Source organism: Pleurodeles waltl, chromosome 3_1, assembly GCF_031143425.1.
Source record: "Pleurodeles waltl isolate 20211129_DDA chromosome 3_1, aPleWal1.hap1.20221129, whole genome shotgun sequence".
NCBI lineage: Eukaryota > Metazoa > Chordata > Amphibia > Caudata > Salamandridae > Pleurodeles > Pleurodeles waltl.
The window spans coordinates 1,341,033,247-1,341,050,993 of record NC_090440.1 but is presented as its reverse complement, the minus strand read 5'-3'; the positions used below and the strand labels follow the sequence as shown (position 1 = coordinate 1,341,050,993).

The 17,747-nt window shown below is 46.3% G+C and overlaps 1 protein-coding gene across 2 annotated transcripts in view; it reads right to left on the bottom strand.

Annotated features, from left to right (window-relative positions):
• Nucleotides 1-17,747, bottom strand: part of KMT2A (lysine methyltransferase 2A) — a 1,244,888-nt gene that overhangs the window by 960,712 nt on the left and 266,429 nt on the right. For both annotated transcript variants that reach the window (XM_069224744.1, XM_069224745.1), the window contains exons 7-8: nucleotides 5,909-6,271; nucleotides 5,291-5,370 (exon numbers count right to left, since the gene is read on the bottom strand). In XM_069224744.1, the coding sequence (XP_069080845.1) occupies nucleotides 5,291-5,370; nucleotides 5,909-6,271 (443 nt within the window). The remainder of the gene's footprint in view (nucleotides 1-5,290; nucleotides 5,371-5,908; nucleotides 6,272-17,747) is intronic.

Sequence of the window (17,747 nt, the reverse complement as noted above, 5' to 3'; positions counted from 1 at the left end):
TGCAATTAAATTTGCAAACACAGAATACTGAGGCAGAGTAATCCTGAAGCCCTCTCTGGCCTCTTCAATTCATTTAAAACCAGCTTTTTCGTTTCTTATCTTCCTCCAACTTTCCCAAATGTGTCTTTTGCTCGCAGTGAAAAAGTGAGGCACAAAAATAAGTGCTGGTGCTCCACAGTGGAAACAACTAGCACAAATTAAGCACTGGGCAATTAACATTTCAGAAATGTTGAGAACCATCGTTGTCTGACCCACTTGGGAGCCAACAAGATGAGGGTAAGGTACATTTGCCTCAGCTTCCTGACCACATACAGTACCAAATCCCTGACCAGTTGATCTATACAGCAATGCCCATGGATTGTGGGTGTGGATATCTGATGACAATGTTTTGGTATTTTGTGTTTTCCTAAGTGTCAAAAAGCTCTAGGCTTGAGGTGCCCATATCTGAAAGTAAGGGAGCAGGACTTGTGGGTGGAGTTCCAATTGATGGACTTGTTGCTGAGCAGGTCTGTAAAATCGTTGTCCACTCCTGGTAAATACTCAACTAGGAGATGGACTTGGTGATGGATTGCCTAATGCCAGATTAACTGTGAGGGGAGTGTGTGGCTACTTGTTTTTGTAGACAGAACATGGTGGTCATGTTGTCTGTGTGCACAAGGACTACCTAGTCTTGAACCTGTTGGAAAAGGCTTCCAAGGGCTAGATGAATGGTTAACAGCCCCAGGTGGTTGATGAGGAGGCCTTGCTAAAGACCCTAAACTGTCATGTGATGAGGTGTTGCCCCAGCTGACTAGCAATGCGTTTCAGGTGATGGTCACTTGCGGGACTGAGTCAGCACAAGGCCTGCCCCTCAACAAAGTGCTGCTGTACCACCACTGCAGAGAGTAATGGGTCCTGGCCTGTATAAATACCAGATCTTCTGACTCTGTTATTGTGATCATTGACTAGACAGGCACTCCTTAAGTGGGTGAATATGCAGTTTGGCGTGGGGCACTACTGCAATGCTTCAGGCCATCATACCTGCTAAAACAGGTAGAAGCTGCTATAATGCCTAGACCCTCTGGGACCTGAGAAAAGCTTTGCCCACAAACATGTTTAGGACTGACCTTACAAAAGACTGGACTCAGAGTGCCTCCAAGTGAGATTTTGTACAGTTTACTGTGAACCTTAGGCTGTGCAAAATGTAGATTCTGGCCTGGGTGTGAGGTGGGAACTTCTGTTTGCTTGTGCTGTTGATCAGCCAGTCAAGTTAGGGGAAGATGTGGGTTTCTCTACTTCTGAGATAAGCAGCAACTGCCCCTAACAATTTGGTGAAAACCCTTGAGGTCGTGGTGACATAGAAGGGCTGTACCTTGAATTGGTAGAGTTGAACAGTTACCATGAAGCGAAGTTAGCACAGATGCACTGAATGGACTGGGATGTGAAAGTAGGAGCCCTTCATGTCCAGTGTGGCCATGAAGTCACCTAGCCGCAGCACGGGGATGACATCCTGTAAGGTGACCAAGTGAAAGTGTTCTGGCAAGATGTCCTGTTAAGGGTGTGGGGGTCGAGGACTGGTCTGACAGATCTGACCCTCTTGGGTACGAGAAAGTATAGTAGGTAGGTTCCTTTGCCCTGGTGTTGATGGGACACCGGCTCTATGGCTTATTTGATTAAGAGCATCTGAATCTCCTCTCGCAGCATCACAAGATGTTCTGGGCTGAGTGTGTGGATGTGAGGTGGGATGTTGGGAGTAGTCACTGAGACCTGGCGAGTCAAAAGACTTCTTTGAAGAAAAACAAGCTGCTACTGTGCAAGCACATCACTAGATGGCAGGAGTATGCAGAGCATGTTTACCTACAGCTAAACATGATACAAACTAAGTTTTTAACATGAGGAACCTCTGCTGGCAACTATGTATGTGCTCGGACGGAGCACCCATTAGAAATCTTAACACTAAATTCAAGTCTGGTCAATGGTGGTAATAAGCTTGTAGTAACCTTCAATAATCTAACAACCACCAGTAACCTGAATAAAGATGACTGTTCAGAGAGACAGAAGAAAGCCGGCAAGGCCACAATATAGGACTTGATTGTCCCAAATGCACAATACTGTTGAGTCAAGGGTTATGTGAACTGGAGAATACTAGGCAAGGTCAATTTCGAGGGGTCAATGTGTTTGCTGGCACACCAGGCTACAAATGTATTCCATCTCTCCAGGAATAGATAGACGTAACTGAGGGCAACGGGTTGACATGATCACATCATCCTTCCCTGTTGGAAGCTGAAAAGAATTCAGATTGCCCCTTGCAATCTCCATATATAAAGGTGTAAACTCTGGAGACTGAGGTATCGGACTAGACCCCTGAGTGAGAGACAAGGTCCACTCTGAGCAGAAGATGAAGGGGAGAACACAGAAAACAGTGCAGTACGTCTGCCCGCCACACCCTTCTCAGCCAGTTTGTGGAGTTGAGAATTACTTGGGGCCCTAGTCCTGCTAATTCATCCTCTGAACTCAAAGCATCAAGAATATGGCGAAATGTCTAGTGCAGCAGAAACCTCCACCGCCTACTGTAATGTGTTCCCCAAAGCTCCTTGCAAATAGTACTGGAGGCCACAGAACGCTAAGCAATGGGTGTTGATGAGAGTGGTAAACAGATCCACCTTAGGCAGGAAGGTGTCCTGAACCACCTCTGGAGACACCGCTCATGGTCGTCAAATCTATGATGACTGAGACAGCTGTGTCAGATGCCTAAAGAATCCAGCAGATGGCTGGCTACTACCCACAGCCTGTGTTGGTACACCCAAGTCCAGAGCCCCAGCGCTACCGCAGAGAAAGTGAGACCCTACTCCTCTGTTTGTTAATGTACCACATTGCAGGTGTGTTGTCCAAGTTCTGAATGGGCCCATTGTGAAGGGACGGGAGGAAGGCCTTGACTGCCAACAAGATTACCTTGATTTTTAATGATGTATAAACTCCACTCTTCTGGTGTCCCGAGTCCTCTGATCACCAGATCCACTAGATGCGCATCCCATCCAAAAGTGAATGCGTCCCTCACCACTGTGGGGGATAGGAGGACCTCCCTAGAGACAGGTTCTTCTCCAATCCCACCAGTTAACAACCGCTGTGGTGCCCCTAGAGACTACGATGGAATCCACAAGAACTGCCTTTGTTTTTGAGATTATTGTTTCTGGGGTATTTATGACAGCAGCAAAAGTGGGTGCGGGGATGTTGGAGAGGGAAGTAACCTTGGCTGCCTTCTGTGCAACTTCTGAGGAAGTGGTTGTGGAGATAGCTGTAGAGAAGATAGACCCTTTGGCTGCTGTGGGAACCAGGAATTTTAGTCTTGTTGTCATATGTTGAAGGTCTCTCACAAGACTAGCAGAGGTCATGTAACACAAGTGGGCCTTGCTACTCCTCCTCCTCCATGTAGTGCGATTGTAATGATGATCATAGAATGGTTTGTAATGGCACTGTCCTTCGTCCAGATAACTGGTCAGACTGGGAACAGATGGAGATTTTTCCTTGTCACATCAAGATACCGATGAGGAGTGGCACACCATACAGGCAGACATCAAAGACTGGCATTTTACTAAATCTAGCATCAACAATAGTACTGTTGATGACTTACTTGACAGTGGAGGCCCCACAGTAGTAAGCCTCTTGATCGGAATTTATGTGTACACGTCAAAGACAGACCTGGTCTACGCCCATCTGACAAGAGAGTGTCACAGTGAGAACTGTAGTCAATCGGGGTGACAGTACTATGGGCGGAAGTATTGGAAGGAATATCTTGTTGACACACACCACAAAAGGAGAAAGACAGCATCCTTTGGCAGCTCTCTTAATTTCTCTTGATTTTCCGAGGCAGCTCCTTGATTGTTTTAAGAATCACTTGATGATGCAGACCTGGCAGAAAACGTGTTCAAAATGCTCTATTTTAACTGCATTTTTCAGGCACTTGCGAATGACTCTTATCCAACATATCTGGCCAGGAGGGTGCATGCCTTGCCCCTGACCACTGAAGCCACAGTAAGAGGCAATCTTGTGTTCAAGGTTTTTGATGAAAAGGTTCTGAATCTTGCACACTTTTTCCTAGTCATTGGAGTATGAGCAAATGCATTCCTGAAGACCTTCATATTACCAAAAGCATGTTTGAAACCTGAGACAAGCCCAGTCAGAAGACTGTCGAAAGGTTGGAAATCTTAAAAACAATCAGTTAGTTACCAACTGTAGAAAAAGCATCAATCTAAAAGATTCACTGCTGAAGAAAGGAAAATTATACTACATAGCAGTCAGGCAACTTCGAAAGTAGCAGCCAGTCAAAGAAGAAACAAGACTCCAAGAAGGGACCAACTTTAGCGTAATCATATGGGTCGAACTCCATCAGTTTAACGAAAATATCTACATCCAGGATATCACCAATGGATAAGATGGCATTCCATTAAATGCAGGCAAGGACTGCCATGATGTTGGATCAAGGTAACCATTTCACATCTCCCATAGCAGGTTCTAAGTAATATTTAAAAGAAGTAGCATAGAGCTCATGCCAGACCATTCATTACACTCACATTCCAATAACAGAACAAGTTAAAGATATACCATCCATACAGTAGATAGGCCATATCACTAGTGCTACAATTAAACTCTATTAAATGACAATAACAGCATTTAAAAACTATTATCATTAGAATGCACAGCATTTGCATGTGATTCTGGAATGCCGGCATGCCAAAGGCACGGTTACTAAAGGAGTCATTCAGGTGCATGGCAAAACATACTGCAAAATCATAGAGGTGTTTGAGAAAATGAGCTGTAGAAAAGGATGATTAACACTGGAAGACCGTGATTTGGAGACGTCGGTCTTCCAAGCTCTGAAAATCCTGCTGGACTCCTTTAGACAGAGGGGGGTGACTGTGATTTAAAGCTGGTCAAGTCATAATGGGACTGATTACACAAGGTGAAATCTTTCTGTGCCATACCACTAAAGCACTGTGTAATAAAGACCTGAGGGTAGGGGATGTTATAATAAAATAACCCTTTTGTGTTATACAAAGTTTAAGTGCTTTCAAATTATCTTAGAATATTGTATGTGTTTCCCCCACAAAGAGGTTTTAAAGCTAAGTTTAATATGAAATAAGACATTTTAAAGCTCTAATACAGTACGTTTGCATGTTTCTCGTGATTATACCTTTAACAACCTGTGAAAGAGGACTAATTTAATACCCAATTTAGTAGGTTAAATCAAGCTGCTTGTTCATGTTACTCCAACCTAGTAGTTTGCACATGCACAAAAGCTCACTTCGCTTACATTTATCTTCTCCTTTGGTTTCTGTTTTGCTGGGATATTTGGGCGCAGAACCATCTTCTTCAGCTTGTTCGGTTCTGAATCTGTGGTAAAGAAAGGGAAGGTTTTTAGGAAAAGGTTGTAAAAGGTACAGAATGCTAAACCTTTGGATATTATTTTAAAGAGTTCATTTATTTCTACAAATAAGAGTGTGTAGGTCAACTAAAATGACAGGCACATCGGGGGGCCTTCAACTTGTCAAATAAGTGCTCAAGCTGGAGCAGGCAACAAAGGTCTATCATATACAGGATTATAATAACCTCTGTCTTGTGATTTTTCAGCAATCATATTACCCATGGTTACAGGAATAACTTACTCAATGGTGTTTAGCCACAGCCTTAAGAAAGCCCTTAAGCTATATCAGAAAATGATTTAAACTAGGTTGTAAATTTACAAAGGAATCAGTTCTGGGGCAGCAACACAAACAGGTTGATTTTGAAATGCCAGCACCCTGTTTGAAAAAAACATGAGGAACACTCGTAAACCACAGTCAAGGAAACTGGAGCACATTTGTTCAGTAAAGAGTATGGAAGGTACTGGTTGTGGAGAAAAGAACTATTACCTATCAATGCTTTTAACTACCTGGCTCTGGATGGGGAAGGGATGGTTTCTTTTTGGGCTCGCTGGGCGCTGTCCTCGGCACCTCTTTCTTTGGTGGCCCAGGGATGGAATGAGGGGTGATTAGAGGGGCAGCCGATGGAGGAGGGCTTGGTTTCCTCGCCTTTCTGGTCTGAGGAGATGAGACCTGCTTTGACTCCTCTGGGGGCACAAGAGTGCTGGCCTCATCCATCTTCTCTTCGATGACCTTTTTTGGAGGTGGCTCACTCTTCTTCGGCACAGGATCTCCAGGAGGCTCAGATTTTTGGCCTGAGTCCAGGAGATTCTTTCCCATATGACTTTCTCTCTTTTCATCACTTTTGCTTTTCTTTTCCTTCTTTTTCACAACTGCAAATACATTAATATGAAGGTTAGGAACAAAAGCAGGGCATAGCATCTGCTGAAAATACTTCTGAGATGTTATGTTTTAACAAAACATCCAAAATATCATTTTGCAGACAACTGGTGCCAAATATTGATATTTAACTAGACAGTTGTCTTGCGTTTATTCTCTAAAACATTTTTACTTTTTGTTGTGCAATTTTCCATGATATTATGCACCTGCCCATCCATCATTCCTTTAGGGTCTCATAAGTTATTTCTCAGTGCAATTGTTGGTTTCTCTGCAATTATTTAATTACTGTACTGCATTACCTCATATTTGTTGATTGTGAGCTTCTACTTTCCATACTATTGAACTCTAAGGTAAATAGTTTTAAAAATAATTATACAGAGATTTACATGTGTACAATGGTGAAATAAAGCTCCAGTGTTTCCTGTCAAATTACATCACAAAAGACAAAGCTATTTTCTCACAACAGTTTTGAGAATAAATATATTAACAGTGTTGTCCACATCCTGGGATGAGAGGGACATTTTGAATCTTAGGGATATTGTATTTCTATTAAGGCTGTAAACTGAATGCACTGATTTGTCAGAAATATAAACTAGCATTGCAGGCTTTTCAGAGCTGCTGCCTTTAGCTTTTAAGTGTACAACAAACACTGCGCACATCCCATACCTTTTAGTGCTAATTACCACTAACCAGGGAATTCACATAATGTAGTATGGGGGTCTGTGCTTATAATATTTACTCTGATTATTTACATGTCACTTACACTTCCTTTAAAATATCTGCTATTATATTAAGCAAGCTTTGAATTATATTAGCTCCAGATAATCCTAATACAATAAAGCTTCAGATTTCTTGTGTGCAATCTATTTGGAGGGGGAGAGGGTGGCAGAAAGTAACCAGTATTAACTTGTCCCGTAGTAAATGGGAAGACATTTCTTCATTTAACATTAGTGCACAGAGTGAACCAAATTATAAATGCAGGCAGATACATAAACAGTGGTTGTTATAGTACAACCAAAGCAAATGCATACATAGAATGCCAATTTTAGTAATAGTTGCCCACAATGCAGTGGAATAAGGATTTGGGTGCAGATGATTTGGGGCTCATCAATAAATAAGGGGTATTGGGGTAAAGTATTATCATGAACGATTAATTCTGCAGGGCAGCTAGAGACAATTAGGGACTGACATTAGGGAAACAAAAGCTTGAAAGCTTTAATCTATTTTTGTAGCACATTTGATAATTGTATTCCATTGGAATGAGTTTACCTCCATGTTTGGAAAATGGTTGGTGAAGCAATGGAAGGCTTACAAAAAAGAGAAATATGTTAAAAAAAAAAAAAAAAATTAACAAATAAGTTCTTTTTGGATGCAACCTCTACCACAACTACTTGATTTCATTACTAAATAACAATTTACAATATCTATAGCAATGAGTTCACAGTTGAATTAATTTTTTGTGTTTTTATATGTACTGTGAACTGATGAATCATGTAAACAGCTGACAATAAAAAAAATTTAAAAACAAAATGGAGCAGATGAATGGAACCCGCTTAAAAGCCAGTGTCCACAACAGGTATTACTGTCCTGTTCCAAATGCAATTTGTTCTGGGGGTTTTAGTGGCGATTTTGAAGAACTGGCTGTAGTAATATTAAAAGTGCTCCCTGGAACATGGTTGAGCCCTTCCTGGTTTTTAGGAACCTGGATGAGACCAGATGATAAAGCATGCCACTAACAGTTTTCTTCTGTAAAACGCTAACCCAGTCTGTTTTTTTTAAAGCAGAGTATTGTTCAGAAGATCTATTTAATCCCTTGCATGAGACAGCTGGGTATAGGATACATTTGTTGCAACAGTATACATAGGGAAAGTGTATCCCTGTTCCCCGATACTAAAAGTCTCTCTTCCCTCCCCGAAGGATGGTCTGGTGACACCCATCTATGGTTCCTGGTTTGTTGAAAGCCCACCTTCAACAGCCAACCGTTGAGATAGGGAAATTACTGGAACCCCTGATCTCCGAAGAGCTGCTGCCACCACCGCTATCACTTTCATGAACACCGAGGGGTGCTGGTGAGACCAAAGAGGAGCACAGTGAACCGAAAATGTTCCTCTCCCATCACGAACTGCAAGTAGTGGCGATGGGCCAGGAGGAAGAGTATCCGGAAATAGGCATCTTGCAGGTCTAAGCACACTATCCAGTCCCCAGGGTCAAGGGTAGACAAGACCTGGGTCAGGGTGAGGATTCTGAATTTCTCCTTTCAGAAGAAGGAGTTGAGAGGGTGCAGGTCTAGAACAGGCCAATGACCTCCATCCTTCTACGGCACCAGAATGTAGCAGGAAGAACAACCATGTGCTACTTCTGGCACGGGACCCTCTCAACAGATGTTTTGGCAAAAAGGCTTACACTTCCTGCCACAAAATGGAGAGATGGACCACTAAGTCATTGAAGGGACAGTGGAAGGTGTGGCAAAGAAGAGAGAAAGGGTAAACCGCAGAGCCTGTGAGCAATCTGTAGGACCCGTCTGCCTGATGTGTTAGTTTAGCAGCCTGATAAGAATCAGTGGAGTGTGTCTCACTGCGGATGGCTGTGTCCACGCTAAAGAGGCTTGGCAGATGAGGCTGCGAGGGGTTGCAGGATTGGCATGATGACCTTGGCTATCAGAGGAGCTAGGCACCACGGCCCCTACTACAAAACTGCTACTTCCCTATGAGGGCTAGACAGGTTGACTGTGAGGGACGCCTTGGATAAAACCGCGAAAAGAGCGATGGAACTGTTGCTGTTGGCAAAGAGGGGCGGAAAGGGCCGGAGAGCAAGTGGTAGCCTTACTATACTTAAAACGCTCAAGAATTGAATCCGCTATGTCCCCGAACAGGCAAAACCCATCAAAGGGCATGTCCCTGAGGTAGGACTGTGCATCGCCATAGAACTGAGCTGATCAAATCCATGTGTGGCAAGGAATGACACAGCTGGTGCATATGGTCTGCCCAATGGAATTGGTGGGGTCCAAGCTTCAGTGAATCCTTAACTAGACTGCATCACAACCATCTTGAATCGCCTGAAACTGTACAGGGGGAAGGTCTTCGGCTGCACCAGGGCAGACCTGTGCCACCAAATCCCAAATGGCATGTGAGTAGCGCCCCAATGAGCAGCTGGCGTTAACAGATAGGAAGGCCTAGGTAGTAGACGAAAAGACATGGTTGTGAAATGTCTCAATTAGATTACCTAACAATAGGAGGGGTAGAAATGATTTGGGGTTAAAGTAGGTGGTTAGAAGTGTGCACCAATAGGCTTTCTAGTGAGGTGGATGTGATGGAATGCTGGGTCACCAGGAGCAGGGCAATGGCACTTAGAAAAGTGTTGACTGACCGCTGGGCCAGAACAAAGTTAACTTAAGCCTCCAATACCCTTTAGTCCCTTGTTAAATAGAAGAAGGGACTGAGAAGAGGTTATGACTGATTGAAACCTCCATGGTTGGGAGCAGCAGATCAAGTACTTTGACCGCTCTACCCATCACTATGAAATAGGAAGCTGAATTTTCTGGATCTGGTCAGGTGGTGAGGGGGGGGGGGGGGACAGGGGGGGAGGAGACGTTAGGGACTGGTCTCCAGGGGAAGTATAGAGGCTAAAGGTCTCATGTTATACCTCGTACCAACTGTCATCCTGATAGGACTGAGCAAACTCACCACCTGGGTCACAGTCATTATCTGAATAAGTCAGAAAAAATAGAATGCAGAGTGATTTTTGACCTTTCGGGGGGCATTTCAGGTGTGATGTCAGTCGAGGTCAGACCAGCATCAGCAAGAAAAATCAGAGCTGCCTCCCCAGGCAGTGAAGTCAGGTTCGACATGCCCACAGCCAGCATGGGCCATGGAGCCAGAAGCAAAGTGAGAAGAGGCGCCAGAGGCAAGATAGGCTTGGATGGTCCAGCTGGTGATGAGGATGAACCTATCAACCATATCAAAAGTGCAAAGCCACTAGGCTTCTTGGAGACCAAAGAAATGCCAGAGGGGACACAAAAGGTGAACCTGACAGCAATATCCTAGGTGAAGGGCCTCTAGGCTTCTTGGGGACCAAAAGCGTGCCAGAGGGAGTTGGCAGGGATCCAAATCGCTGGAGGAGGGCTGTTCAATCTTCAATTTGATGCAGCATTGCTGAAGGAATCGAAAATCTCAGATTGAGCCAGAACGAATCTGAACATAGGCTTCGAAGTTGGCCGACTTCATGAGCAAGCTCAAGAAGGATGGACCCACCCCTCACTTGCTCAAGAGAAAGAATGACGTGAGACAGTGAAAACCTGCTTCGATTTCTAGTGTTTTACACTTACTTGAAACTTGGAACACAATGAAGACCAACCTCTGGAGCAGCTCCTTCAATTTCAGGAATGGGACACAGATAGACTGTAAAGAAATGGCTCCCTGTTGCAGTTACCCCCCACTTTTTGCCTGATACTGATGCTGACTTGACTGAGAAGAGTGCTGGGACCCTGCTAACCAGGCCCCAGCACCAGTGTTCCTTCACCTAAAATGTACCATTGTATCCACAATTGGCACACCCTGGCATTCAGATAAGTCCCTTGTAACTGGTACTTCTAGTACCAAGGGCCCTGATGCCAAGGAAGGTCTCTAAGGGCTGCAGCATGTCTTATGCCACCCTAGAGACCCCTCACTCAGCACAGACACACTGCTTACAAGCCTGTGTGTGCTAGTGAGAACAAAATGAGTAAGTCGACATGGCACTCCCCTCAGGGTGCCATGCCAGCCTCTCACTGCCTATGCAGTATAGGTAAGACACCCCTCTAGCAGGCCTTACAGCCCTAAGGCAGGGTGCACTATACCATAGGTGAGGGTACCAGTGCATGGTACCCCTACAGTGTCTAAACAAAACCTTAGACATTGTAAGTGCAGGGTAGCCATAAGAGTATATGGTCTGGGAGTCTGTCAAACACGAACTCCACAGCACCATAATGGCTACACTGAAAACTGGGAAGTTTGGTATCAAACTTCTCAGCACAATAAATGCACACTGATGCCAGTGTACATTTTATTGTAAAATACACCCCAGAGGGCACCTTAGAGGTGCCCCCTGAAACTTAACCGACTATCTGTGTAGGCTGACTAGTTCTAGCAGCCTGCCACAAACCGAGACATGTTGCTGGCCCCATGGGGAGAGTGCCTTTGTCACTCTGAGGCCAGTAACAAAGCCTGCACTGGGTGGAGATGCTAACACCTCCCCCAGGCAGGAATTGTCACACCTGGCGGTGAGCCTCAAAGGCTCACCTCCTTTGTGCCAACCCAGCAGGACACTCCAGCTAGTGGAGTTGCCCGCCCCCTCCGGCCAGGCCCCACTTTTGGCGGCAAGGCTGGAGAAAATAATGAGAAAAACAAGGAGGAGTCACTGGCCAGTCAGGACAGCCCCTAAGGTGTCCTGAGCTGAAGTGACTAACTTTTAGAAATCCTCCATCTTGCAGATGGAGGATTCCCCCAATAGGGTTAGGATTGTGACCCCCTCCCCTTGGGAGGAGGCACAAAGAGGGTGTACCCACCCTCAGGGCTAGTAGCCATTGGCTACTAACCCCCCAGACCTAAACACGCCCTTAAATTTAGTATTTAAGGGCTACCCTGAACCCTAGAAAATTAGATTCCTGCAACTACAAGAAGAAGGACTGCCTAGCTGAAAACCCCTGCAGCGGAAGACCAGAAGACGACAACTGCCTTGGCTCCAGAAACTCACCGGCCTGTCTCCTGCCTTCCAAAGATCCTGCTCCAGCGACGCCTTCCAAAGGGACCAGCGACCTCGACATCCTCTGAGGACTGCCCCTGCTTCGAAAAGACAAGAAACTCCCGAGGACAGCGGACCTGCTCCAAGAAAAGCTGCAACTTTGTTTCCAGCAGCTTTAAAGAACCCTGCAAGCTCCCCGCAAGAAGCGTGAGACTTGCAACACTGCACCCGGCGACCCCGACTCGGCTGGTGGCGATCCAACACCTCAGGAGGGACCCCAGGACTACTCTGATACTGTGAGTACCAAAACCTGTCCCCCCTGAGCCCCCACAGCGCCGCCTGCCGAGGGAATCCCGAGGCTTCCCCTGACCGCGACTCTTTGAACCTAAAGTCCCGACGCCTGGGAGAGACCCTGCACCCGCAGCCCCCAGGACCTGAAGGACCGGACTTTCACTGGAGAAGTGACCCCCAGGAGTCCCTCTCCCTTGCCCAAGTGGAAGTTTCCCCGAGGAATCCCCCCCTTGCCTGCCTGCAGCGCTGAAGAGATCCCGAGATCTCTCATAGACTAACATTGCGAACCCGACGCTTGTTTCTACACTGCACCCGGCCGCCCCCGTGCTGCTGAGGGTGAGATTTCTGTGTGGGCTTGTGTCCCCCCCCGGTGCCCTACAAAACCCCTCTGGGCTGCCCTCCGAAGACGCGGGTACTTACCTGCAAGCAGACCGGAATCGGGGCACCCCCTTCTCTCCATTCTAGCATATGTGTTTTGGGCACCACTTTGAACTCTGCTCCTGACCGGCCCTGAGCTGCTGGTGTGGTGACTTTGGGGTTGCTCTGAACCCCCAACGGTGGGCTACCTTGGACCAAGAACTGAACCCTGTAAGTGTCCTACTTACCTGGTAAAACTAACAAAAACTTACCTCCCCCAGGAACTGTGAAAATTGCACTAAGTGTCCACTTTTAAAACAGCTAGTTGTCAATAACTTGAAAAGTATACATGCAATTTTTATGATTTGAAGTTCCTAAAGTACTTACCTGCAATACCTTTCGAACAAGATATTACATGTTGAATTTGAACCTGTGGTTCTTAAAATAAACTAAGAAAAGATATTTTTCTATACAAAAACCTATTGGCTGGATTTGTCTCTGAGTGTGTGTACCTCATTTATTGTCTATGTGTATGAACAACAAATGCTTAACACTACTCCTTGGATAAGCCTACTGCTCGACCACACTACCACAAAATAGAGCATTAGTATTATCTCTTTTTGCCACTATCTTACCTCTAAGGGGAACCCTTGGACTCTGTGCATACTATTCCTTACTTTGAAATAGTGCATACAGAGCCAACTTCCTACATTGGTGGATCAGCGGTGGGGTACAAGACTTTGCATTTGCTGGACTACTCAGCCAATACCTGATCACACGACAAATTCCAAAATTGTCATTAGAAATTGATTTTTGCAATTTGAAAAGTTTTCTAAATTCTTTAAAGTCCTGCTAGGGCCTTGTGTTAGTCCCTGTTAGCATTTCTTTTAGAGTTTAAAAGTTTGTAAAAGTTTGAATTAGATTCTAGAACCAGTTGTAGATTCTTAAAAAGTATTCCAACTTTTAGAAGCAAAATGTCTAGCACAGATGTGACTGTGGTGGAACTCGACACCACACCTTACCTCCATCTTAAGATGAGGGAGCTAAGGTCACTCTGTAAAATAAAGAAAATAACAATGGGCCCCAAACCTACCAAAATACAGCTCCAGGAGCTTTTGGCAGAGTTTGAAAAGGCCAACCCCTCTGAGGGTAGCAACTCAAGAGGAAGAGGATAGTGACTTGGAGGAAAATTCCCCCCTACCAGTCCTATCTAGGGAGAACAGGGTCCCTCAAACCCTGACTCCAAAAATAATAGTCAGAGATGCTGGTTCCCTCACAGGAGAGACCAACACCTCTGAAATCACTGAGGATAACTCCAGTGAAGATGACCCCCTGTTAGCCAGGATGGTCAAAAGATTGGCTTTGGAAAAGCAGCTCCTAGCCATAGAAAGGGAAAGAAAAGAGATGGGCCTAGGTCCCATCGATGGTGGCAGCAACTTAAATAGGGTCAGAGATTCTCCTGACATCCTAAAAATCCCCAAAGGGATTGTAACAAAATATGAAGATGGTGATGACATCACCAAATGGTTCACAGCTTTTGAGAGGGCTTGTGTAACCAGAAAAGTAAACAGATCTCACTGGGGTGCTCTCCTTTGGGAAATGTTCACTGGAAAGTGTAGGGATAGACTCCTCACACTCTCTGGAAAAGATGCAGAATCTTATGACCTCATGAAGGGTACCCTGATTGAGGGCTTTGGATTCTCCACTGAGGAGTATAGAATTAGATTCAGGGGGGCTCAAAAATCCTCGAGCCAGACCTGGGTTGATTTTGTAGACTACTCAGTAAAAACACTAGATGGTTGGTTAACTGGAAATGAAGTGTGTGACTATGTTGGGCTTTATAATTTGTTTATGAAAGAACACATTCTAAGTAACTGCTTCAATGAAAAGTTGCATCAGTATCTGGTAGACCTAGGTCCAATTTCTCCCCAAGAATTGGGAAAGAAGGCAGACCACTGGGTCAAGACTAGGGTAACCAAAACTTCCACTGGGGGTGACCAAAAGAAAGGGGTTACAAAAACTCCCCAGGAGAAAGTGGGTGACACTAGAAACAAAGAAAAAGAGTCCTCTGTAGGCCCCCAAAAACCAGAACAGGTGGGTGGGCCCCAAGACACAACCCAAAACAAAGGTGGGTACCAGGGTAAGAACTGGGATGCCACTAAGGCATGGTGCCACAACTGTAAACAGTCTGGGCACCACACCAAGGACACTTCTTGTCCCAAAAACAAACCCCAGAACAAAATTCCAGGGGTAACCAGTGTAGCCATGGGAGATGACTCCTCAGATGAGGAGGTCTTCATAGCCTTCAACTGGAAACAGGGCCCAACAGGTGAGTTGGAGATTCCAGAGGGAAGTAGACACTTCCACCACCTACTGGTGAATGGAATCCCAACCACTGCCCTGAGAGACACTTGTGCCAGTCACACTATTGTGCATGACAGGCTGGTGCTCTCAAACCAGTACATCCCAGGTGAGACTGCCAGGGTAAGAGTTAGCCTAGACAGGGTCACTAAGAGGCCTGTGGCTTTAGTGCCCATAGAAGTGGGTGGCACTCTTAGCTGGAGAAGGGTAGTAGTCAGTACAGACCTTCCCCTTGATTGTCTCCTTGGAAATGACTACCCAGAGGTTAGTCAGAGCCCAAGAGGGGAACTGGTCCAGTGCCAGTCCTCTCCCAAGGATTCTGGAAGTCCTGCCTCTGCAGTAAATGCAAGCAGGCCCCAGAAGAAGAAGAAAAGAAAACAGAGTAGGAAGGGTGGACAACCTTTAGCCAAGGTTACAGCAAGCCAAGGAGATTCTGCTCCAGTAGGGGAGAACTCCAAAAATGGCCCTGATAAAGTCCAACCTGACCCACAAGAAGTCCTGGCTAGTCAGGCAACTGTTAAACCTGAGTGGGTGGCTCCTCAGCTAACAGAAGAAAGAGTGGAAGAAGGGTGTTTACTACAAGATGTGGTAACCCCCCACTCTAATACAGCAGACAGGCAACCTGAACCCAAAGAGGCCTGTAACTTAGCCCCTTCCCTTTTAGGTGAAGAGCTAAAGGTGTGGTTCTGGGCACTGACAGCTGTCAGTGGCCTCTGCTGGGTGTTAGCCTTTATGGCTGCACTATCCTTAGCATGGTGGTCTGACCCCATGCCAAATAGCAAGTTAGGCCCCCTGACCCTATTGGTCATGGTGGGGTTACTCCAGCTCTGGGTAACCTCTCTGGGTAAGCTAGGGGTAACCCTGGCCAAGATAAGGTTAGCAGAGGTGGATACCTCTAAGACCAAAATAGAAAGAATGGGTGGAGACATTGAAGAGGCAGACAAGAGGCAATTCAGACTAGGTCCTATCACTGTGGAAGTAGGTCAGTTCCCCAAAGGGAATGACCTGAACAGAAGGATGTAAGGCAGAGTAGGCCCTGCAACTAACCAGCCTATTTCTCCTACTCTTCCTCGCCTGACAGACTAGGAAGACTCTCCCAGCTTGGGCTGAGTCTCCTGGCCTGTGGGCTGGGGGGGGCTTGTGTAAAGAAATGGCTCCCTGTTGCAGTTACCCCCCACTTTTTGCCTGATACTGATGCTGACTTGACTGAGAAGAGTGCTGGGACCCTGCTAACCAGGCCCCAGCACCAGTGTTCCTTCACCTAAAATGTACCATTGTATCCACAATTGGCACACCCTGGCATTCAGATAAGTCCCTTGTAACTGGTACTTCTAGTACCAAGGGCCCTGATGCCAAGGAAGGTCTCTAAGGGCTGCAGCATGTCTTATGCCACCCTAGAGACCCCTCACTCAGCACAGACACACTGCTTACAAGCCTGTGTGTGCTAGTGAGAACAAAATGAGTAAGTCGACATGGCACTCCCCTCAGGGTGCCATGCCAGCCTCTCACTGCCTATGCAGTATAGGTAAGACACCCCTCTAGCAGGCCTTACAGCCCTAAGGCAGGGTGCACTATACCATAGGTGAGGGTACCAGTGCATGGTACCCCTACAGTGTCTAAACAAAACCTTAGACATTGTAAGTGCAGGGTAGCCATAAGAGTATATGGTCTGGGAGTCTGTCAAACACGAACTCCACAGCACCATAATGGCTACACTGAAAACTGGGAAGTTTGGTATCAAACTTCTCAGCACAATAAATGCACACTGATGCCAGTGTACATTTTATTGTAAAATACACCCCAGAGGGCACCTTAGAGGTGCCCCCTGAAACTTAACCGACTATCTGTGTAGGCTGACTAGTTCTAGCAGCCTGCCACAAACCGAGACATGTTGCTGGCCCCATGGGGAGAGTGCCTTTGTCACTCTGAGGCCAGTAACAAAGCCTGCACTGGGTGGAGATGCTAACACCTCCCCCAGGCAGGAATTGTCACACCTGGCGGTGAGCCTCAAAGGCTCACCTCCTTTGTGCCAACCCAGCAGGACACTCCAGCTAGTGGAGTTGCCCGCCCCCTCCGGCCAGGCCCCACTTTTGGCGGCAAGGCTGGAGAAAATAATGAGAAAAACAAGGAGGAGTCACTGGCCAGTCAGGACAGCCCCTAAGGTGTCCTGAGCTGAAGTGACTCTAACTTTTAGAAATCCTCCATCTTGCAGATGGAGGATTCCCCCAATAGGGTTAGGATTGTGACCCCCTCCCCTTGGGAGGAGGCACAAAGAGGGTGTACCCACCCTCAGGGCTAGTAGCCATTGGCTACTAACCCCCCAGACCTAAACACGCCCTTAAATTTAGTATTTAAGGGCTACCCTGAACCCTAGAAAATTAGATTCCTGCAACTACAAGAAGGACTGCCTAGCTGAAAACCCCTGCAGCGGAAGACCAGAAGACGACAACTGCCTTGGCTCCAGAAACTCACCGGCCTGTCTCCTGCCTTCCAAAGATCCTGCTCCAGCGACGCCTTCCAAAGGGACCAGCGACCTCGACATCCTCTGAGGACTGCCCCTGCTTCGAAAAGACAAGAAACTCCCGAGGACAGCGGACCTGCTCCAAGAAAAGCTGCAACTTTGTTTCCAGCAGCTTTAAAGAACCCTGCAAGCTCCCCGCAAGAAGCGTGAGACTTGCAACACTGCACCCGGCGACCCCGACTCGGCTGGTGGCGATCCAACACCTCAGGAGGGACCCCAGG